The sequence below is a fragment of the Barbatula barbatula genome, assembly GCF_947034865.1.
Source record: "Barbatula barbatula genome assembly, chromosome: 2".
Lineage (NCBI taxonomy): Eukaryota > Metazoa > Chordata > Actinopteri > Cypriniformes > Nemacheilidae > Barbatula > Barbatula barbatula.
In genome coordinates, this window is record NC_136767.1 from 13,833,516 (window position 1) to 13,858,172 (window position 24,657).

The 24,657-nt window shown below is 39.2% G+C and overlaps 1 protein-coding gene across 1 annotated transcript; it reads left to right on the top strand.

Annotated features, from left to right (window-relative positions):
- The first annotated feature begins 4,303 nt into the window (after positions 1 to 4,303).
- Positions 4,304 to 16,942, top strand: LOC306909557 (IgGFc-binding protein). The gene is made up of 20 exons (XM_079483387.1): positions 4,304 to 4,373; positions 4,481 to 4,528; positions 5,242 to 6,396; positions 6,483 to 6,826; positions 6,968 to 7,541; positions 7,636 to 8,240; positions 8,345 to 8,912; positions 9,002 to 9,594; positions 9,815 to 10,379; positions 10,541 to 10,737; positions 10,854 to 10,992; positions 11,575 to 12,179; positions 12,284 to 12,851; positions 12,952 to 13,547; positions 13,631 to 14,192; positions 14,285 to 14,481; positions 14,573 to 14,711; positions 14,795 to 15,123; positions 15,260 to 15,818; positions 15,902 to 16,942. Coding segments are annotated over exons 2-20 (8,343 nt in total). The 5' UTR covers positions 4,304 to 4,373; positions 4,481 to 4,482; the 3' UTR covers positions 15,904 to 16,942.
- The last annotated feature ends 7,715 nt before the right edge of the window (positions 16,943 to 24,657 follow it).

Below are 24,657 nucleotides of genomic sequence, written 5' to 3' on the forward strand. Positions count from 1 at the left end.
TCCGCCCCCAAGGACTCCTCCATCCATTACCTATTCCCCGCCGACCCTGGTCACACATCTCACTCGACTTCATTTCTGGTCTTCCCCCTTCACTTGGTAACACAGTCATCCTAGTCATCATCGATAGGTTCTCCAAAGCAGCCAGATTCATACCCCTGCCCAAGCTCCCCTCTGCCAAAGAGACTGCTGAATTGATAATCGACCACGTCTTTCGAGTCTTCGGTATCCCCCAGGATATGGTGTCCGACCGAGGTCCCCAGTTTTCCTCTAAATTCTGGAAGGCCTTCGGCCAGCTCATAGGCGCCTCTACCAGCCTGTCTTCGGGGTATCATCTAGAGTCCAATGGCCAAACCGAGAGGATGAATCAGGAGCTGGAAACTGCCCTCAGGTGTATGGTCTCCAATAACCCATCCACCTGGTCTTCATTCATTGTCTGGGCTGAATATGCGCACAATACACTACGCTCCTCTGCAACTGGTATGTCTCCGCATGAGTGTCAGCTTGGTTATGCTCCCCCATTGTTCCCGGATCAGGAAGCGGAGGTCGGTGTACCTTCAGCACGGAGGTTCATTAGACGCTGCCGTCTCACGTGGAAGAGAGCCCGGATCAACCTCCTACGCTCCTCGCAACAGTACCAGCAGCAGGCCAATAGACGTCGCCGTCAGGGTCCCACCTTGCGCCCAGGCCAGAGGGTGTGGCTTTCCACTAAAAACCTACCTCTTAGAGTGGAGTCCCGTAAGCTGTCCCAAAGATTCATCGGTCCATTCAAGATTGTCAGGAAAATTAACCCAGTTACCTACCGTCTGCAGTTACCCAGGTCACTCAAAATTAATCCCACATTCCACGTCTCATTGTTAAAACCTGTTGTCTTTTCTCCCCTTGTTCCCGCAGGCAGACCTCCCCCTCCGCCTCGTGTCATCGGGGGCCAGCCTGCATATACCGTCCGCCGGATACTGAACTCCCGCAGAGTACAGCGGTCTTGGCAGTATCTGGTGGATTGGGAAGGCTACGGTCCCGAGGAACGCTCCTGGGTTCCTGCCAAGGACATACTGGATCCTGACCTCATCCGACATTTCAGGGCCCGCCATCCAAATAAAGCTGGCAGGAACGTCAGGAGCCGTTCCTAGGGGGAGGATTCTGTCACCATTTGGCCGGTTCTTGGCCACCAGAGGTCCCCAGAGAGTTCTTCACGTTTGATTTTGATCATTGTTTGCACCTGTGCCTTGTTTAATTTGAGTATTTATACCCCTAGTTTTTCCGTAGTCCCTTGCTCTAAGTTTGTATGTTGTAGCCCTTCACATGTTTCTGTGAGGTCATAGATTGATTTTGTTTTTGTAATATATTTTGTGCCATTACCCAACTGTGGATTTATATTTTTGCGTGGAGGATTATCTTTTTGTTCTTTTCCAATTAAAACTTTATTTCAAGCACTGTTGCGTCTGCCTCACCGTTTTGGGTTCAAACAACTCCTTGTGGCTCAGTCTGCATATTGACTACTTCTCACGCCGGAGACCCGAGTTCGAGACAGGGCCCTGACAGTTGTAGATAATGTTGTATGAGTTATATCAGGTCAAACTGTAGTTTCTCTAGTAAAGAATGGTGTATCAACCTCCTGCCAATTTCAAAGCACCATGCTAATACAGCTAGCTAAACAATGGGTGACAGTGGCAGGGTAGGTGGTAACACGTGTTTTGAAAGTGTTACAACCATCCCCTTACATACAACTAAGATTTTTTTTGGAGATTTTAATAATTGTACAGAATGCCTAGAACTTGGGTGAGAAAAACAGATCGTGGAGTCGATGCCAGTCTTTTAAAAAGAGCAGCAGAGGAGGTTAGGAGTAGGACAGGAGTCTGTTAGGGCAGTGGAAAAATCCCTGCTGTCCACCTGCACTCTGATGAGATGCCGAGCACCAGTCCATCACTCATTAGGCCATTTCCAAAAGCAGGCCCAAGGAAAGTGACTGGTAGGGGTAGGAAGAAGAGGCGCTCGGAAATCCTCACTGACACACCAGTGAAGCTGGCATTGGAAGAGGAGGAGCGTCGAAAAGGGAAAAACATCAGAAAAAAAATCTTGGGGAGTGAGAAAAGAAAAAACAATAAGGTAAAAAAACCTGCCGCGAAAAGGGTGAGGCTGACTACTCCTCTTCAGAAGAGGAAGATTTCTGTGTCGTCTGCATGGAACCAGTCAAAATTCAAAATCCAAAGAAGTGTGGGTCAAGTGTGTTTTATGTAGCTTTTCGGCCCACCAGGCATGCACTCCAGGCCTGACCAATTTCATTTGTCACCAATGTGACTCTGATTAACAACGCTTTTAATTAGTTTGTTCTTGTCCAAATGACCATTGTGGCTTAAGTATGCATTTCATTCGTTTGTATTCTAATTCGTCTCTCTAATGCCACGAGTAAGTAAAAAAGTTAACTTTTTTCACATTTGTGAATGTAGCTTGATTGTCTGAAGTGCTTCTCCTTTTTGGTTGTCGATGCATGACGTAATGTTTGAATAATTTGACTCAAAATGTTGACCATAATCCTTTGTGCATCCTGAAGCGACCGAGTAAAGAATGGCATTGTTCCCTATGGACCCTTGCACAGGATGTAACAGAGCTGGCCGAGATTTTAGCGGAAGAACGTCATCGCTCTGTGTGAATATAGAACTAGAATTAGAAGTGGTTGGGTGCTCTTCAAGCAACACCATATCTTAAAAGATCCATTTACAAAAGTGCAATGTTGCATTCACCTTCAATCTTGTGAGATACATGTTCTAGAAGAGTGTAGATCTCTAAACATTAGATTGTACATTTCCCTAGAAGTGTTTTAAGTCTGTTTTTTACAACGTTTCCTGGGCTCCAGAGGGCAGTAGTGTTGCCTCCTTGAGAGAATGACTGTGATAACAGTTTGTGAGTCATTTTGAAAAAAAAGACTACATGTAAATATAGATATAACTATCAGCACAGACTGCCAATGTGCGTCAAATTAGAGATGCTATTTGAGAAAGATATGGCACATCTTGTTTTACAATAATTTAATATTTGTTATAATAAGTTTTAAGTTATAAAATGTTTCAATACTTTTAAACATTTCAGAGCCCTGTAAACATATACTTTTAAAGTGTTTCTCATTGCTGTTGGGTGACTTTGTCACTCTTGAGGCTTGATTTTGTTGTAATTTAACAGTCACTGAATTGGAATAGCAAAAAACGTGTTAAGTTGACTAATATTTTTAAAGCAACCAGGTAACGTTTTATTCTTTAAGCTGAACCAACAATTTTTTGCAGCCACACATTTTCATAATTATCATATTATCATAATTAAAATATAGGTTCTGTACTGAGGTCTTTCGAAATAAGATAACTAGTTTGACTATTTATGGTTGCAGTATCCTCCTTTGTTCTCCAAATTGACATTATTCCCGCCTTTTATCACCTTCAAAGAGTCAAACAGTGTGTCAAGTGGAAAATATACAGACCTATTCATTGGACAAGCACGCGCCTAACCCCCTGTTAACTTCCAACACAGAACAGATGTTCAAGAGACAATGAACGCATTACCTTTTATGGAGGGCTTGTTTTGCCTTAGCTTAAGGGAATTACAGCAGCTGTTAAAAGTTTGATGTCTTTAAGTGGTGATTTAGCTAGGTCCAAACACTTGTGATGTCAAAGTTAAGTGATACTATCTAGGCAAACATGTTGTGCAAACAGCTGATTAAAACATAAATATCTGAATAAACAGTCATGTTGATCCTGTCATCTATTTGAACAAGTTGGGTAAACAGTACATGAAGTAATTTGCCTACTGTATGGTAAATGCGTGTACACAGTGACAAACAAAGCTTTTACAACACTTCAGTAACATTATACTGTCCTATAAATCAGCCTTGGTTGATTTATTAACTGTAAACACCACAAAGATGCCACCAGTATTTTATGCATTTGTCCATCAAAGATAATAAATGTTCAAGTGTATTCAGTAAACACATACACATAAAGTTTGGTGTGATGCTTGTAAAGGGAGTAAACGTACACAGTAGTGCGTTAACATTGTTGATTACACACATGACACAGTGTAAAGCCAGCAGAAAACTTCTCTCCTCTAAGTATATTTGTTCTCAAAATTCACAGATGTGTTGAACATTATTATTTCTGTTTTTCTACCTACAGCTTTCTGTTTGCTTTAGGTGTGATGTGGAACAGTATTTACCGTAATATCTATCAATATTGTCATGTGAGTTAACCCAAACTTACACAATTTTTGTGTACTTAAATAATTAAGATCCTGTTTCCAGAATACATTACATTTTTTTTTCATTCCTAGCAATACTATATAAGCCTTCACCTGTTTTGGAAAGGTTCAGTTCAAAGAGACCATAACTCCAGGTATGTACGCATCATTACATTATAATGACTTTTGTTTATTAAAGTTAAACTCTAAAACTTGAATTAAATTCACCAGAAAGAAAAACATGATAGTTTCTCTCTTACAGCCATGGAGATGCGGTCATTTCTTCTCTGCATAGTGGTAACAGTAACCGGTAAGAAGAGTTTTGATGTAATGTGCATGTACATATTGATATTTATTTTGTAAATACAATTATATATATATATTATTTTAAACCTTGAATGTCAAATTTTATTTCAGAATATGGAAATAAACTGTACTTTTTAAAGGATTAAATACTGTGTTGATAAGCACTTTTTAATACTTTTTATTGGTAAGATATTTGCAAAACCCAGTGACAAATACAAAGGTTGACTAAATAATTATTATTTATGGCAAAACATTTTAATCACAAAATGTGGAAATAGGAGGTTACCTACATTACATGCAGGCCTAGTATTGTTGGAGGATTTTAAGTACATTGCAAAATGTAATACACAAATGTCTGTCGTAAAGTCACTATTATCTAATTTTGTAACTGTCCAGAGAAAAAAAAAATGTAAACATCCTAATAAAAATATGCAAATATAAAAACTATGTATAGTAAAACGTTTATATTAAAATGACAATTAAATGAAAATATTATTATAATATAATATTATTATTTGATCCACCGGATCAAAGTCAGTGTGGTATAACGTTTTTGTAAAGAAAGATTACATTGCGCAAAAAGTCACCTCACATATAAAGAAAGTACTTGATCGCTGTGTTAATTTGAAAGACCTTGAAATGTTTAGGTCTGTAGGGTATTTTGATTGTCAACATATGCAGGTTAACTACCAATACTGTGCTTTTGTTTTACTACAGCAGTCAAAGCATGCTCAACAGGGCGTGAATTCATCACTGCTTTTATGACAAATTACGAGTATACCCAAAAAGGCAGTCCAACCCTCTCCATTACAGCACAAAATTCCCCTGCAACTGTAAAAGTGGAAGTGAAGGGTCTAGGTCATAGTGAAACGGTGAAAATAGCACAAGGAGACACCAAATGGATAACACTTCCCGCTAACACCGAGCTTGAAGGTGAAGGAGTCTTTCGAAAAGCTGTTTCGATCTCCTCTGATGCCGATATCTCCGTGGTGTCCTCTCACATAAAAGAATACACCGGAGACAGCAGTGTAATTTTCCCCATAAACCAACTTGGCAGAAGCTACATAGTTTTCACGCCAAACACGGGTCCATTAAAAAAGGAAGCTGCCATCATCAATGGCAAGGAGATGAACACAGTCACCATCGTTTACAATTCTCCGGGAATTAAGCCAAAAACCATTAATTTGAATGCATATGAGGTCTATGAGTTTCAGAGTCAGAAAACTTTGTCTGGAACAAAAATCACATCCACACTTCCGGTGGCTGTCCTGGCCGGACATGAGTGTACTGCGATCGTGGGCACCTGCGAGCATGTCTACGAGCAGCTGATCCCGATTGAGGCTCTCTCCAACACTTACCTGGTTCCCCCGATGCATTATAGTCGCAGCAAGGACACCGCCCATGTGGTTGCTCCAGAGGACAACACAGTTGTGACCATCTTTAAGCACAAAAAACCCAAAATAATAAAAATGAATTCTGGAGATGTTTATGAAGTAAATTTGAAAAGAGAGGGTACAATCATTCAAAGTAACAACAATATAATGGTTATGTATTTTAGTAGCAATTTTCCCTACGATGAATATTTAACCAATGTTATTCCCAATTCTGAGATGTCAACATCATGGACCATTTATCCCCAACTTGGTTATGATAACAATGTTGTAATTGTTGCTGAAGCAGCAGCACAACGCACTTTTAGCAAGTCACTGAAATGGAAACAATTCCCCGGGGACAACAAATATGTATGGACTATCATGCCGATAGGCTCACAGAAAGGTCCCATAACCATATCTGGAAATTCACTGATGGCAGTGTATGTTCATGGTGGAAAAGTAAGGTGGGGATATGGCACAACAGGAGTGTGTAACACCGGTAAGTGGCCATGTTGCAAAATCACATATTCAGTTATTGTCTCAGCTGTAAAACTGATCAAAGACTTCCTTTTGGTGTTTCCTAAGGTTCCACGTCAATTCCAGTTCCTCCAATAGACCCCTGTGATACTGTCAAGTGCCGTGAACGGGAGGAGTGTAGAAAGGGTGTCTGTGTTCCCGTTTCCTCTGCCACATGCCATGCGGTTGGCGATCCGCATTTCAAAACTTTTGATGGGAAGCTATTTGACTTTCAGGGAACTTGTTCTTATGTAATGGTGAACAATACAAAACCTCAAAAAGGCCTCACACCCTTCAACGTATTGATAAAAAACAACCACAGGGGAAACAATAGGGTGGCTTACGTGAGGGTGGTTTCCGTCCTTGTGTATGGTCACACAGTCGTGGCAAGCAGCCAGAAGGGAGTAGTAGAGGTAAAAGTGCCTGTCAACTTTAATATATGAATGTCAATATTGACATCAAATATAGTTACACTTTGAACATTTATATTTACAACCACTTTGTATAATAATAACAACTAACTCTCTTTATTCTTTGTTTCCGTTTCTCACAAGTTCAATGGTGAAAACACCTACTTGCCATTGACTATCGAGGGTGGAAAAATCAAAGTTGAGCAAAGAGGCTGCGATGTCATTATATCAACAGATTTTGGCTTACAAGTGAAATATGACTGGAATATGATGCTGTATATCACAGTTCCCAGCAGCTATTACCAGACTATAGGTGGACTATGCGGGAATTATAACGGTGACCGCAGAGATGAATACAGTGATCCCAAAGGCACTGTGCTCTCCAGCGTCATTGAGTTTGCCAAGAGCTGGAAAGTTCCAGATAAAGATCTGTTTTGCAATGATGACTGTAATGGGCAGTGCCCAAGTTGCCCTTTAACCCTTCAAGATCAGTACAAGGAAGAGTCAAACTGTGGTATTATGGCTAAAAGTGATGGTCCATTTGCTAGCTGTCACGCAACCATAGAGCCCAACATATATGTGAATAATTGTGTATACGATGTGTGTATTAACAACGGCGCAAGACTATTCCTCTGTAATGACATTCAGAGCTATGTTGGTGCTTGCATGTCAGCTGGAATCAAGATCACTGGAAACTGGAGGACGCTCTCCAATTGCCGTAAGTATATTTATTGCATACAAAAGTAAAGATTTATTTAGTTACATTGTGTTTTCTGTATATATATTTAATTATCTTCTTTATTTCCTCAAAGCAATAAACTGTCCAGCCAACAGTCATTATGAGCCCTGTGGCACAGCCTGTGCTGCCTCTTGTGCAGATCGTGATGCCCCAGAAAAGTGCACGTTACCATGTGTGGAGGGCTGCCAGTGCAACACAGGTTACATACACAGTGGAGATGAATGCATTCCTGTAAAAAAGTGTGGCTGTAGCTACAAAGACCGATATTATCCAGCCGACCAAATGTTTTGGGGGAACACAAAATGCACAGAGAAATGTGTCTGCAATCCTGCAACTGGAAAAGTTGAGTGCAAAGTGACAAGCTGTAAGAAGTCAGAAATGTGTGACACAAGATATGGAGTGAGAGATTGTTATCCAATGTCGTATGGTTACTGCCAGGGTGCAGGTGATCCACACTACCGCACATTTGATGGAAAAACCTTTGACTTCCAAGGTACCTGTACTTATTATTTCTCCAAGCTACTCAATACAGCTGACCCCTCATTGATACCCTTTGAGGTACTTGTCAAGAATGAGAACAGAGGAAGTAACAAGGCAGTTGCATTTACCAAGGCTGTAACAATAAGTGTCTATGGATATACGATTGTCTTAAGTAAGGAAAGTCCTAGAAAAGTGAAGGTCAGTCCAGTTTAATACTTTTAAACATATTACAGTGAATAACTGCATATACACGGAGGCAAAATGGCCAATGTTTTTAACTAAAATACATTTGTGTCTTGAAGGTCAATGATCTATATGTGAATTTGCCATTTGAAAAAAATGGTCAGATCAACATATTCACTGCTGGATATTTCGGCGTGGTAACCACCAACTTTGGTCTGAATTTAAAATATAACTGGGAAAGCCATGTATCACTCACTCTACCCAGCACTTATTCCAATGAAGTGGGAGGACTTTGTGGCAACTGGAATGGAAACCTTAACGATGAATTCCGTACTCCTGACAACACCCCTGCAGCTACCCCAACACTCTTTGGAACCAGCTGGAAAGTCAAAGATGACCCTGGATGCTCAGATGAATGTAAAGCTAAAATCTGTCCCAAATGTGACAACATTGAGAAAAACAAAGTGACTTTTACCAAGCCCTGTAGCATCATCACAGACAAAACAGGTCCATTTAAAGGCTGCCATGACAAAGTGAATCCCACTCAGTTTTATGAGGATTGTTTGTATGATATGTGCATGTATGGTGGACATCCATCAGCACTCTGTAGTGTGCTCACTGCATACACAGCTTCTTGTCAAAATGCTCTTGCAAAAGTGGAATCTTGGAGAACCGACACTTTATGCCGTTAGTGTTCATTCTTGTTATTTTTCTTCGAAAAATTTAACTCAAAATTCCTGATTGAAACAACATTTAGTAACATGATCTATCCACAGCTGCATCCTGCAAGGCAAATAGCCACTATGAGGTGTGTGGAGCAGGATGTCCCCAGACCTGCCTTGGTCTCACTGAACCTAAGGGCTGTATGGATACTCTTTGTGTAGAAGGCTGTGCATGTGACAATGGCTTTGTTTTGAGCAATGGTGAGTGTGTGCCCATGGCACAGTGCGGCTGTACTCACATGGGTCTGTACTATCAGCTGGGCCAAGAGTTCTTTACCGAAGGCAAATGTAATCAGAGGTGCGACTGCAAAGAAAACGGAAAAGTTCAGTGTGAGGACGGGTTTACCTGCAGACCAGGTGAGAAGTGCCAAGTCCAGAATGGAGTTCAAGGCTGTTTTCCTGAGAGCAAAGCTGTGTGCTCAGTGGCAGGCTTTGGACTCTTCCAGTCATTTGATGGAAAATCCTTTAGTGTTGAAGGTGACTGTGAGTACAGATTGGTAGAGACGATTCAGACAAAGGATAAAATAAGCTTGTTCAGTGTGTTAGTGAAACAGCTGTCTGCTGATGGAATCATCACTTGGAGGGTTAAAATACAAGTGGACGAATACACAGTTACTTTAATGCCAGGCCGCATCTGGGAAATACAGGTAGGATTGGAATATTTAATTGTGTTCTTAAAAAGAGACTATCCTAAAGAGTTTGGAACCAACTCATCTTTTATACCTTATTTTTTAAAGTAATTCTAAATATATTCTAAAAATGTCTTATATGCTTGGGAGCCAAACTTTGTAGGACGTGGCCATACAATGATCATAATTGTAAGAAGTCAAGAACTCAAAAGTGTATAATGTTTTTTTTTCTTTCCAGGTGGATAATGCTAAAACAAACCTTCCTGTAACTGTGGATGAAGGACTGATTCAAGTTTATCAGAGCGGTCTTCTCATTGTTGTGGAAACAGACTTTGGATTGAAACTGACATATGACACAGTTTCCACAGCCACAATTGAGATCCCATCCACTTTTAAAAGCGCAGTGACTGGTCTCTGCGGAAACTACAATGGAAACAAAGCAGACGATTTTCTCCTGCCAAATGGTATTCAGACATCTTCCGTAGAAGATTTTGCAGATGGTTGGGTTTTACCATCAGACAGAGGGATGTGCCAAACAGGGTGTGGGTCCAAGTGTGTAAATCCTGACAAAGACAAACAGACACAGGCAGAGAATGCTTGCACTATTCTAATATTAGAGAAGGGTCCATTTTCTAACTGTTACGACAAAGTTCCACCCCAGACATTCTTTGATGAATGTGTCAAAGATGTTGCAGCACAGCCAAAGGACAAGACAGTTATCTGTCGTCACATACAACGATATGTGGCCAGCTGTCAGGAGACTGGAACATCAATGAAGAGCTGGAGGAATAACACATTCTGTCGTGAGTGGCTTGTACAATTAAATAACCTTGTTCTTGCTCTTTTTTATGCTTTCATGTGCTAAAGATAGAGTGTACAAAAAATATTGTCAAAACACCTGAAGTTCAAGCATCTAAAACTGATACATGAACCAGTCTCTAAAAATGGTCTTGCACTTTCACAGCTTTCAAGTGCTTTGAGAAAAGTCACTATGAGCTGTGTGCTGACACCTGCTCCTCCACCTGTGCTAGCCTTACTGAATCAAAGAAATGCCCACCATGTCATGAAGGATGTCAGTGTGATGATGGCTTGGTGTTTGATGGAGGTGAATGTAAAGCTTTAAAGGATTGTGGTTGTTATGCAGATGGAAAGTATTACAAGGTGAAAACACGTACAGTTTTTATAATTTTCTTGCACTGATCAAATATTACATCAGCCCCAAAATGACAGAGTGCATTTGCCACTAGTTTAAATTAAATTTCTAACATGATTTATAGACTGGTGAGGAAGTGGTTCTAGAAGACTGTGAAGAACAATGCAGCTGCAATGCAGGAGTGTTCTCTTGTCGGCCTTACCAATGTGAGGAAAATGAAGTATGTGCCAAAACAAATGGCGTCATTAGGTGCTACAAAACAGGTAATGTAACCATAATACATCTTATGATGCATTCTATGAAAAACATTTTCACATTCAGTCAGTTTACTTTGATTGACACGTGGACTATGGAATATTGTGTGTTTGCATACAAACTGAAGTTATCTCTTCATTAATTGACTATAGGTCTATTCTTGGCAATGACAAGTAAATCCTCAGCTCAAGTTTCTCAGAACAAAAAAAAAACGTTTGGGTTTACTTAGGCAGATAACTTGGGTCTTTGCTCCATAAGTGGTTCACATGCATAATATTGCAATAGAAATCACACATACAGTAGGATAAACTCATTGCAAATTGACTACAGCCCTTAAATCACATAGTGGACCACAAGTTTTGACAAGCTGTGGTACCAGGTAATGTGAACACCATGTTTGCCCAAACACATCCACACCTATATTCTATCTCATTGAAAGAGAAACATTTCATCATCATATAGATCCCATAGTCAAAATTTTCCACCAAGTAAACCAACTGAATGCGACTGTAAAGTAATGCTGTGACTAAATGTAGGAAAGGTCTTACAAAGTTGTTAAAGTTCATCTGTTCTCTTTATAATCCTCCAAGAAACGTACTGTCAAGCCAATAGTAAATATGAAGCATGTGGAACAGCATGTTTTGCCACTTGTGCAAATCGAGATGTCCCAGACAACTGCTCATTGCCATGTGTGGAAGGGTGTCAGTGCAGTTCAGGTTTTGTTCGCAGTGGAGACGAATGCATATCTGTGAAAAAGTGTGGCTGCACCTACCAGGGTCGGTATTATGCAGCTGATCAAACATTTTGGGGGGACTCAAAATGCACAGACAAATGTGTGTGCAATCCTCAAACTGGAAAGGTTCAATGCACACCAGCAAAGTGTAAGAGTTCTGAAGTGTGCAGTACACAGAATGGAGTGAGAGATTGTTATCCATTATCCTATAGTACTTGCCAGGGTGCAGGTGATCCACACTACCGCACATTTGATGGTAAAACCTTTGACTTCCAAGGCACCTGTACTTATTATTTCTCCAAGCTACTCAATACAGCTGACCCCTCATTGATACCCTTTGAGGTACTTGTCAAGAATGAGAACAGAGGAAGTAACAAGGCAGTTGCATTTACCAAGGCTGTAACAATAAGTGTCTATGGATATACGATTGTCTTAAGTAAGGAAAGTCCTAGAAAAGTGAAGGTCAGTCCAGTTTAATACTTTTACACATATTACAGTGAATAACTGCATATACACGGAGGAAAAATGGCCAATGTTTTTAACTAAAATACATTTGTGTCTTGAAGGTCAATGATCTATATGTGAATTTGCCATTTGAAAAAGATAGTCGAATCAGTATTTTCACCGCTGGATATTTCGGCGTGGTAACCACCGACTTTGGTCTGAATTTAAAATTCAACTGGGAAAGCCATGTATCACTCACTCTACCCAGCACTTATTCCAATGAAGTGGGAGGACTTTGTGGCAACTGGAATGGAAACCTTAACGATGAATTCCGTACTCCTGACAACACCCCTGCAGCTACCCCAACACTCTTTGGAACCAGCTGGAAAGTCAAAGATGACCCTGGATGCTCAGATGAATGTAAGGCTAAAATCTGTCCCAAATGTGACAACATTGAGAAAAACAAAGTGACTTTTACCAAGCCCTGTAGCATCATCACAGACAAAACAGGTCCATTTAAAGGCTGCCATGACAAAGTGAATCCCACTCAGTTTTATGAGGATTGTTTGTATGATATGTGCATGTATGGTGGACATCCATCAGCACTCTGTAGTGTGCTCACTGCATACACAGCTTCTTGTCAAAATGCTCTTGCAAAAGTGGAATCTTGGAGAACCAACAGTTTTTGCCGTTAGTGTTCAGTCTTGTTATTTCTCTTTGAAATTTTAAACAATTCAACTCAAGATTGCTGATTGAAACAACATTTAGTAACATTATGATCTATCCACAGCTGCATCCTGCAAGGCAAATAGCCACTATGAGGTGTGTGGAGCAGGATGTCCCCAGACCTGCCTTGGTCTCTCTGAACCTAAGGGCTGTAAGGGGTCCCCTTGTACTGAAGGATGTATATGTGACAAGGGCTTTGTTTTGAGCAATGGTGAGTGTGTGCCCATGGCACAGTGTGGCTGTACTCACATGGGTCTGTACTATCAGCTGGGCCAAGAGTTCTTTACCGAAGGCAAATGCAATCAGAGGTGCGACTGCAAAGAAAACGGAAAAGTTCAGTGTGAGGACGGGTTTACCTGCAGACCAGGTGAGAAGTGCCAAGTCCAGAATGGAGTTCAAGGCTGTTTTCCTGAGAGCAAAGCTGTGTGCTCAGTGGCAGGCTTTGGACTCTTCCAGTCATTTGATGGAAAATCCTTTAGTGTTGAAGGTGACTGTGAGTACAGATTGGTAGAGACGATTCAGACAAAGAATAAAATAAGCTTGTTCAGTGTGTTAGTGAAACAGCTGTCTGCTGAAGAGGCAGGCATCACGCGAAGAGTCACAATACAAATAGACCAATACACAATTTCTTTGCTGCCCGGACAGGTCTGGGATATACAGGTAACAAATAAAAATGACCAAAGTTTTTAGAGATCAAAAACGTTCATAAAAGTTTCATTTTTATTGCTGTTTTTTCTTTGCAGGTGGATAACACTAAAACAAATCTCCCTGTTTCTTTAAATGACGGACTGATTCAAGTTTATCAGAGCGGTCTTTTCATTGTTGTGGAAACAAAAGGATTGAAAGTAATATATGACACAGTCTCCATTGCCACTGTTGAGATCCCATCCACTTTTAAAAGTGCAGTGACTGGTCTCTGCGGAAACTACAATGGAAACAAAGCAGACGATTTTCTCCTGCCTGATGGCATTCAGACATCTTCTGTGGTATACTTTGCTGAGAGCTGGGTTTCCCCGTCAGATAAATTGAAGTGCAAAACAGCTTGTGGATCCAAATGTGTAAATCCTGACAAAGACACCCAAATACAGGCAAAGAATGCTTGCACTATTCTAATATCAGAGAAGGGTCCATTTTCTAACTGTTACGACAAAGTTCCACCCCAGACATTCTTTGATGAATGTGTCAAAGATGTGGCAGCACAGCCAAAGGATCAGAACGTTCTATGTAGTCACATACAACGATATGTGGCCAGCTGTCAGGAGACTGGAACATCAATTGACATCTGGAGGAATAACACCTTCTGTCGTGAGTGCCTACAACCAAAAATACTTTTACATCTGTTGGGTCATAAGATTTGCTTAAGCCGTCTGTCTCTAAAACGTCTTGTACTTTTACAGCTTTGAAGTGTTTTGAGAACAGTCACTATGAGCTGTGTGCTGACACCTGCTCCTCCACCTGTGCTAGCCTTACTGAATCAAAGAAATGCCCACCATGTCATGAAGGATGTCAGTGTGATGATGGCTTGGTGTTTGATGGAGGTGAATGTAAAGCTTTAAAGGATTGTGGTTGTTATGCAGATGGAAAGTATTACAAGGTGAGAATGTTGCTTGATTGTTTTTTGGCTTGCAATAATCCAGCCACTGAAAAACACAGCAAATTATGTCTACCCTTTATATGTTCTGCAGTCTGGTGAAGTAGTCGTTCAGGGAGACTGTAAGGGAAAATGCCAATGCAAAGCTGGAGAGATCACATGTGAACCCGTCAAATGTGCTTCAGATCAGTTCTGTGGCAAAAAAGATGGTGCCGTTGGGTGTTACACCAAGGGTAACTCTTTCTCTAATAAACAACATAAAGTATTTGTACTGTTGTTGCTACACCTAAAAAACACATATACACGTCTTTTCCAGATCTTTGCAGTGATCATAATTGCCGTGAGAAAGAGTACTGTACTGTAAAGGACAACAATGCAGTGTGTGTCGCAAAGTCAAAGGCCTCCTGCATGGCCACAGGAGATCCTCATTACAGAACCTTTGACGGCAACCACTTTTCCTTTCAGGGTATTTGCACCTATACTTTAGTTGAAACATCAGGCAAAGACACAACACTCACACCATTCAGCATCGTCAACAAGAACGAAATGCTCACAGGCTACTATGGGTCATACGTCAAGTCAGCCAGCATAAAAGTCAAAGGACATGACATCACTTTCAGTAAAGACAAACGCAACCGTGTGACAGTAAGTCAGGACAGAGCATTAAGCGCATAAAGATTTCCCACATCCAGAGTTAATTTCTTGCTATCAAGTCAGTAATGCATTTTAATGCATTTCTCATTTATGTCTGTGCTGCTTCTTCTCCTCTTGTCCCATACAGATTGATGGCTCCATTTTAAACCTTCCTGTGAGTTTGAATTCCGAAGGCATCAACATAACGTTGTCAGGGACTAAAGGGATTCTTCTGACAGATTTTGGCTTGGAGGTCATATTTACCTGGACAGATACTCTCACGGTGGTACTTTCCAGCAGCTACTACAACAACATAGAAGGAATGTGTGGAACCTACAATGATGACCTGGAGGATGACTTTGTCATGCAAAGCGGTAACATGATGACAGATATAACAGAATGGGCAAAATCTTGGAGCGTCCCTGAGACCAGCGGCACCTGCTGGCACTTTCCTCCCTGCACCGATGAGAAAAAGTCGCTGTACAGGGGTCAAAACTACTGCGGCTTGATAGAGGATGCAAATGGCCCTTTCAGCCAGTGTCAGAAAATAATATCCAAGCGCCAATTTGCTTCTGACTGCCTTTATCAACTGTGTCTCAATGATGGAAACCAAAAAGCCTTTTGCCGTGCTCTCAATAATTATGCGTCCTCATGTGCTCTGACAAACGCTGACGTATCTCCGGAGTGGAAGCAGCTGGCTGGATGCTGTAAGTGATGGTTATGACAGAATATATTTGGTTATTTAACAGTATGTTAATGCTAACATTTGTGTTTTTTTTATTCCCAACAGGATGTGAAGAAGATTTTTTACCAAGCTCTTACTTCAGTACACTTAACAGTAATTATTATAACATTTACAAAATGTAGAGCAAAGATATTCTCTAATATGTTAAACTGCATAATGATTCAGTTATGGCATTTTGTTTTACAATGAATCACAGGAATCATAACAGTATGATTAAATTGTAAATTAAGGTTTTAAATTTCATCAATCAACGTTCATGTATATCAGCAACTGTCCATGAATAAGTCGATAATTGACCATTTTCTACATTTGATTTATTCTTCATATTTAGTTTACTTAATAACTTTAAGTATCATCTTATATTAGCTCTGTCATTTTCTGTTTTTGGTCTTATTAGAGGCAAACCTTCTACTATGAGACATCCATGTGTTTATTTAAGCATATGTTGGGCCTGTGGTGGTTTACTGCTTAAGTGCCAACTATAATAAAAGTTGAAAGATAAAAAATACTTTGGTTTTTAAATACTTATACTTTAATTCCTGTTATCAGACAGGATGCACATTTTATGCACATCTAATATAAATGTTACTTTTGTTTATATCTCTAGTAGTAGAAATTAATACTGTAGTTTCCAAATATGTTATTGGTGGTTGCAAATACACTCTTTATTTAAAAATAAAAATATTCCATTACGCTGCCTTCATGTGAAGCCTGTCGGGAGATGGATTAATGCACAAACACTGCATCTGAAATCATTGCCTAATTGTGCAGTGACGAAACAAGTCAGCTGCCTAAGTTTTCGGACGCAGACTTTGGATGTTAAAGGACAAAAACGTATAATTTTAAAATAAAAGTCAGAAATATAATACAAATCACCATTAACAAATACAGAATCTAAATAATAATCTAATAAAATCTTTTCATATATTTTTTCCTTAATCATTTTATTTTTGAATAAGCATATGCTAACTAACTTAAATGTAAGCAATAATGTACGAGAGAGTGCTGTATAAATCATGTCTGAGGTGCATTGTTGAAGGCACGGTTACCTCAAATAAAGATACTGTATGTATCAATGCATAAAGTAAAATCATCAAGGGTACAGTGCAGTGATAACACAGAATCTGGAGGTGCAACGGTAATAGCTGTGCTTTATTGTGAAAAGCACAGCTATAGAGTATTTTTCGAAACATCACATTACCAAACCTGAAAACAAGTCTTTCAGAGGAAACGTTCAAAGCTTTTTAAAATAACACTGATATATATTGATTTTCTAAGTAATCATTTAATTTAATGCATTTGTCAGTATGTGGACTCCCTGGGATCGAACACATGACCTTGGCATTGGTGCTCTAACAACTGAGCTACAGGAAAGCTAGTTGTTGTCAATTGTGTCGTTTTATTCTATTGTTATATTCAAATGTCAGTGAGGAGAAAATTGAAGATTATCTTCTTCGGTATATTTTACTAAAGGCATTTTGAGGAAACCTCTACAAGGTCAAAGTCTATAACAGATCTGAAGCAGAGAACTGGTTTCTGATATTATCACATCTTTGAGGAAACTAAACTGTGGTTTCATCCGTGTTTTAAACATTAAACAAAAAGCACTCAAACACTCAAATAGCCTTGAGCAACAGACCCTATTGCTCGTAAAATGGGACAGCCCTTGGTAAATCATAATCTCTTCTATTTGCTGAGCTGCAGGAAGCTATGTGTACACTTTTATTGACTACTTGCACACAGTCTTACGTGTTCTCCTCGATGTGGCTCAGTCAGGATTTCCTGGCAGATTACGACTCTCCTCATTGAAATTGCCGGGGGATTAGTTAATCCTAACCCCTCCCCCACACCTAATCATGACACCTATTGTTGGTGGGGAATGGGGGTCATCATTTGGCAGGAGTCATTTTTCGGCACCACCCTGGTAAAAGTGTTCATCGTATCTACATGCGGAGATCGTGGTAGATTATTTCTATTTTAGGGCGGTCACTTAATCAAAACAATAAATCCTGTTTGTGATGTTAACATGCTTTAATGTGGCTTTTTTATTTAGATTAGATTAGATTCAACTTTATTGTCATTACACATATACAAGTACAGTGTAACGAAATGTAGTTTAGGTCGAACCAGAAGTGCAATTAGCAAGTGTAGGATATACAGTTAGAATAAATACAGATGACAGTATTTTTAAGACAGATCTTAAATTAGCAGAAATTCTCCTAATATGTTTTATAGACGTATACTAAAATCCTAAATAATAAAGCTGTTGTATGCACCCTGCAGCAGTCCATCCTAAACGGTGTTAGTCTCGAGTGTGGAGTCTCAATGATCATTGATTATATTTCACACATTATAACGACAATAAAATTAGACCATACAAAGATTGTTAAATGTTCTACATGGATTTGAAATTAATCAGACATTCGTTCACATTGGACAGTTTTTTTAAATATGAGTATTTTTAAATAACAATGTGCAGATTTAATGCCAAATATGTACATAAACTGTGCAACATTTGATAGCATTTATCCTTAAACATTATAGCTACACTTTTATATAGGCCTATAGCTATTGACAAAAAATTGCATTTACTTATAGCAATACATTTGTCAATAAAAAACGACACAACATAGTGATCCAAACAGTCAAAGTCCCTGTGAAATTGAAAGTTACAATGCCTCTTTTTTCAACCGTTTAGGTTCCACACGGAGCAACCTAACCCGAACCTAGTGAGCCATAGGATTTCAAATCAAACGTACGTCACAAGTCTAAAACCAATTAATCCAGTGTTTCTCAAACTTTTTCTGCCATTCCCAAATTTGGATGTGCGAGCCCCGCCTGTGACCAATAACCAAAAACAAAAGGGTAATACACTTTAGGTCCACTGCCTGTCTTGGTTTTCTCTGCTGGTGCCGAATCTCCAGTTTTCTTTTCATTTCATGTCACAAACCAAATCATTCTTGCCATTTATTTGCAATCTGATGTTGTTTTAAGTAAGGCTTACATTTAAACGTCTTTGTTTTGAGTGTATGGTCAAAAAATAAAGTAATTAATAGAGTTAGGCACAAAAATGACAAAATGTACACCCATTTGTCGCGCCCCACTTGTCATGTCTCTATTCCCCACAAGTGGGGCGCGCCCCACACTTTGAGAAACACTGAATTAATCCATGGTGTTCGTGTTTTGTGATCAGAGAGCCCAAAACACATTTTGAAAGTTACTGAATAATTTAAAATAGACACTTAATAATATTAACAGTGTATGTGTAGTATATTTAAGGTAAATTGATATGCAGAGTGCACAGACTAATATTATGTTAACACAAACTTTTATTCTGGATCCGATTATTCATTTGACATCCCTTATTATAATACCTGTTGAATTAATAAATCAAAATTGAGGATTAAGAATGCAACTATTATTCAATAAACTATTCTCATGTTATTCTGTCATCACTGTGATATTCCTGCTGCTCTTCACCGACATCTCTGTTTCTGCCTCTTGGTTTAAAATATAATAGAGTTTGAGTGAGATCTAAACCTACTGTGAAACTATATTGAACTGGATCTAAACCTTGCATTTGATGGATTGAACCTTTAGGAGCCATCATTGTTGGACAACAGCAAATCCTCTACCTTCAATAACCAAAGTTTATAGACTTTTGGAGTCTATGTAAAGTTTACACGCAGTTTGCTATATCAATATTTACAGTATCGTCGTCTAAGCTATAACATTATGTGCAAACAATGGTTTTCTGTAGAAAACAGTGATAGGACAGAGCCTGTGTTTACACACACAGCAGCTTATCTTATCCTCCCATGATGGGAAATAACTACAGTTATAGTGATGACACTTGAACTCCATTTTACAGAAAGTAGTGTGACTAGCTCAGCTGTTTTCAAAACATCATAACAACTTTTTAGGTAGCAGTGTAGTAGGATCATCATGGACTAGGAACCTACTGTAAAATTATCACACTTCAGCATGGAGTTGGATTATTAAGTATTTATATTTAATTTTGTTTATCATTTGGTTTATTAGTATTATGCAATTTTTTTAATTAAATGAATTAAAAATTAAATTGATTGACGTATTTATGTGTTTGAATTTGTGTGTGACGTTAAACGGGTGTGTTAGTGTGTTTGAGTTTGGGTGTGATGTTAAGCAGGTGAATAAGAGTGTGTTTGAGTTTGGGTGTATGTGTAAAACGCACCATCAAACCAGGCGTCTTGAAAGCAGCCAAGTGTGTCAAGCAAACATGAAAGCAAAAGAGGGGTCTGTCTGAATGTGAATAACTGGTGCTTTGTTGAAACAATGGCACACAAAATATTGAATTTATAACCACAACGTCGACGAATGCATGGTCAGAGATACAAGAAACGGATGCTGGTGACATTTCTCAGTCCTAAAAAGCACAAGTCTTTAATCAATCTTTAAAATACATTTTATTTTAAATTAAATAAAATTGTACTATTAGCACCGCTGAAATTATCGATAAATATTCTGTTATAGTTCATCATAAGGGATATCACAAAACATTTCTATGACAGGGTACAGGCAGCAAAGAATGTCAACAATGTGAAACAAAGTTAGACAAAATTAAGTTTAAAACAGATCTTTACGTATTGAACGTAGATTTATATTGGACAGCATATTATAGTAAATAACACAATGGAAATAAATTTGACATTATCTTGTAATACTTTTATCATCTTGTAGGATCAAGGCTCTACCAGTTTTGAAGATTGAAGATTTGTCTCCATCCTTTACGGTGTGTGTCATAACAACATGTCATTTTCTGTCTCGTGTAAAAGGTGTAGCTATTTATACACGAGGGCAGTGCTCGAATTCAAGTCCCCACCATAAGACTTGTTTTGGTGGGGGTGGGGGTTAGTCTCGCAATATACAATTAATACAAAATTTGTTTGATCACATTCTGAATGGATTATATATAGAACAGAAACCACACAACGAGCTTCAGCGAGATCTCTAGCACCCCAGAACCAGGCCTAATAATAATTTACGCAAGGAATACAAAAGCCCCGACATGGAGTTGATAAATATAGTGGAAAGAAATTACCCCTCTAAAAAGTAGAAGCTTCCTCTTCCCGACTGCGAGTGGAGGTTTATTCTCCATTTTTTAGCTGAAGTCCGAAGCGTTTGAAATTTAAAGTGACATGACAACTAGCCCATAAACAAACTTAATATAAATTATGTAAATTATGTAAATAATGAATCCACGAAATTTACCAAATCCATTGCATGAATTGAATCACATTTGTTATTATCATTACTACTCGAATAAAAATATCTAGTCTATTTTTTACTTCTTATGGGGGGTCCTTAATGCCCGGATCCCCCAGCCCCCCTTCAATTCGAGCACTGCACGAGGGTAAAACAACAATAATGCACATCAGTCAAACAGGCGTTATTGATGTTCACATTTAAGGGTACGAGGCTGAATCCAGCTTCTTATTCGCAGTTTCTTATTGACCCTATCCGTTCCACCTTAAAAACGCGAAGCAATCCGCTTTTCCAGTTTCTTATTCGCGCTTAGTTTAGGGATCATCTTGCGTTTCTCTTCTTTTACTTTTTTAAAATAAAAACGTTTTTGCGCGCGTGTGTGTGTGTTTGAGAGAGTGCACAGAGGATGGGATGCTGCTTGCTGTCTAAGTCATGACGTGCTGAATGCCCCTTGGATGAACGTGAACTTCACGTGGAACCTCCATCACCCACTCCCCCTACCATTCTCTATATTACTTTGATAGGACCGTTTTTAGGCAACCAAGCATTTGCGACTAACATCTAGCCAAAAAGCAGATCTTTTTACTGTAGCATTTTGGAGTTATTGACCCCTGAAGTTGGCATAGTTCACAGTTCTCTTCAATGGGCCGTTGCACTTTTTTGAGGTGCTACATCTCAAAAACCTTTAAGGGTGCGTTAAAAGTTCTACATATAGGTTATACCCAGTATCCTTGACTACCACCTGGCCAAGAAATAGACAATTTTACTGTAGAATGTTGGAGTTATGGACCCCTGAAGTTGGCATGTTTCACAGTACTCTTCAATGGGCCGTTGCACTTATGGGACATTTTGAGGTGCTACATCTCGAAAACCTTTAAGGGTGCGTTAAAAGTTCCACATAGGGGTTATACCCAGTATCCTTGACTACCACTTGGCCAAAAAACAGACAATTTTACTGTAGCATTTTTGAGTTATTGACCCCTGAATTTGGCATATTTCACAGTACTCTTCAATGGGCCGTTGCACTTTTTTGAGGTGCTACATCTCAAAAACCTTTAAGGGTGCGTTAAAAGTTCTACATATAGGTTATACCCAGTATCCTTGACTACCACCTGGCCAAGAAATAGACAATTTTATGGACCCCTGAAGTTGGCATATTTCACAGTACTCTTCAATGGGCCGTTGCACTTTTTTGAGGTGCTACATCTCAAAAACCTTTAAGGGTGACTACATATAGGTTATACCCAGTATCCTTGACTACCACCTGGCCAAGAAATAGACAATTTTAATGTAGTATTTTGGAGTTATGGACCCCTGAAGTTGGCATATTTCACAGTACTCTTCAATGGGCCGTTGCACCTATGGGACATTTTGAGGTGCTACATCTCGAAAACCTGTAAGGGTGCGTTAAAAGTTCCACCTAGGGGTTATACCCAGTATCCTTGACTACCACCTGGTCAGAAAACAGACAATTTTACTGTAGCATTTTTGAGTTATTGACCCCTGAAGTTGGCATATTTCACAGTACTCTTCAATGGGCTGTTGCACCTATGGGACATTTTAGGTGCTACATCTCTTAAACCTTTAAGGGTGCGTTGAAATGTCAACATAGGGGCTATACCCAGTATCCTTGACTACCACCTGGCCAAAAAACAGACATTTTTACTCTAGCATTTTAAGGTTATGGACCCCTGAAGTTGGCATATCTCACAAAACGGTACAATGGTGGTTGCACTTTTAGCACATTTTGGGGTGCCATATCTCAACTGTCTTTGAGGATAAATGTTAAATGTTAAAGAGCTGTGTTATACCATGTCTCTTTGTCTACCAACATGCCAGAAAGCAGACTTTTAGTTTTAGTGTTCAGTGTACAGGGGATATGGTGAATTCTATCAATGCCTAAGGTGCTGAAATGCCTATTAAGAATTAGAATGCCTTAAAAATGCAATATCAATTACATTTATTCTGGTAATATCATTAATCACAAATAAAGTTTCTCAGCCAGATATTGTCCTATCCTAACAACCATACATTAATTCAAGGCGTAATTTGTAAAACAAGACATTTACCCATAAGACTGGTTTTGTTGTCAAGGGTCACAATTAAGTTCTTAAACACTTTACAGTCTTTATTTCTAAATATATAGAAAGGTGGTAGAATACTCTTTAAGCATCTAAATCACATTGATTCCCTTTTTTTATTTTAACATTAGTGACTTAACAGTAGGTTTAACAATATGGCCCCTTTAAGAACTGCCGCCCTAAGCAGGTCTAATGTGCTTCCTATTTTCATAACTCTTTGTATTCATTTAATACTTCAGAATACAAAATGTGCTTTCTGGTATAATCTTGCCTGTTTTGTTCATTCAAGGATGAAAGAGAAGTTAATACTGGTGCCCTGTCTGAAAGATTCTGACGCAGCCTTTAGTTTACCAGACGGAACTGCTACCCACAGCCAGAAACTGTCAACATACTGGACGTGTCAATGCAACCATTTTTCAATCTCGCCTTAATAGTTTAAAGACCTTTATATGAATAAATGCGTGATTACATTAAAATGTATGTACTTGGCAGACACTTTTTTCCAAAGTGTCTTAACTTGCTTTATCCTATATACATAGGTATGTGCAATCCCCCTGGGTTCCAACCCACAACCTTGCGTTGTTAACGCGATGATCTTACCACTGAGCTACAGTAAACCTTGTATAATGTAGCGCTTGACAATGATTACAGAAAAAACGGATGTTGTGTTAGAGCCGTTAAATCTTTGTAATGCGTGAGAAAAGTAATCCGCGCACATGCATATATATAGATATATGCGCATAACACCTTCTTAAACATACTACTCGTGCAAGAGACCGCTTGTGCACCCCTTTCTAGAAACTGATTACAGTAAAAATGTCAGTTTTTTGTCCAGGTGGTAGTCAAGGATACTGGGTATAACCTATATATAGAACTTTAAACGCACCCTTAAAGGTTTTCGAGATGTAGCACCTCAAAATGTCCCATAAGTGCAACGGCCCATTGAAGAGTACTGTGAAATATGCCAACTTCAGGGGTCAATAACTCAAAAATGCTACAGTAAAATTGTCTGTTTTCTGGCCAGGTGGTAGTCAAGGATACTGGGTATAACCCCTATGTGGAACTTTTAACGCACTCTTAAAGGTTTTCGAGATGTAGCACCTCAAAATGTCCCATAAGTGCAGCGGCCCATTGAAGAGTACTGTGAAATATGCCAACTTCAGGGGTCCATAAATCCAAAATGCTACAGTAAAAATGTCTGTTTTTTGTCCAGGTGGTAGTCAAGGATACTGGGTATAACCTATATGTAGAACTTTTAACGCACCCTTAAATGTTTTCGAGATGTAGCACCTCAAAATGTCCCATAAGTGCAGCGGCCCATTGAAGAGTACTGTGAAATATGCCAACTTCAGGGGTCAATAACTCCAAAATGCTACAGTAAAATTGTCTGCTTTTTGGCCAAGTGGAAGTCAAGTATACTGGGTATAACCCTTATGTGGAACTTTTGATGCATCCTTAAAGGTTTTCGAGATGTAG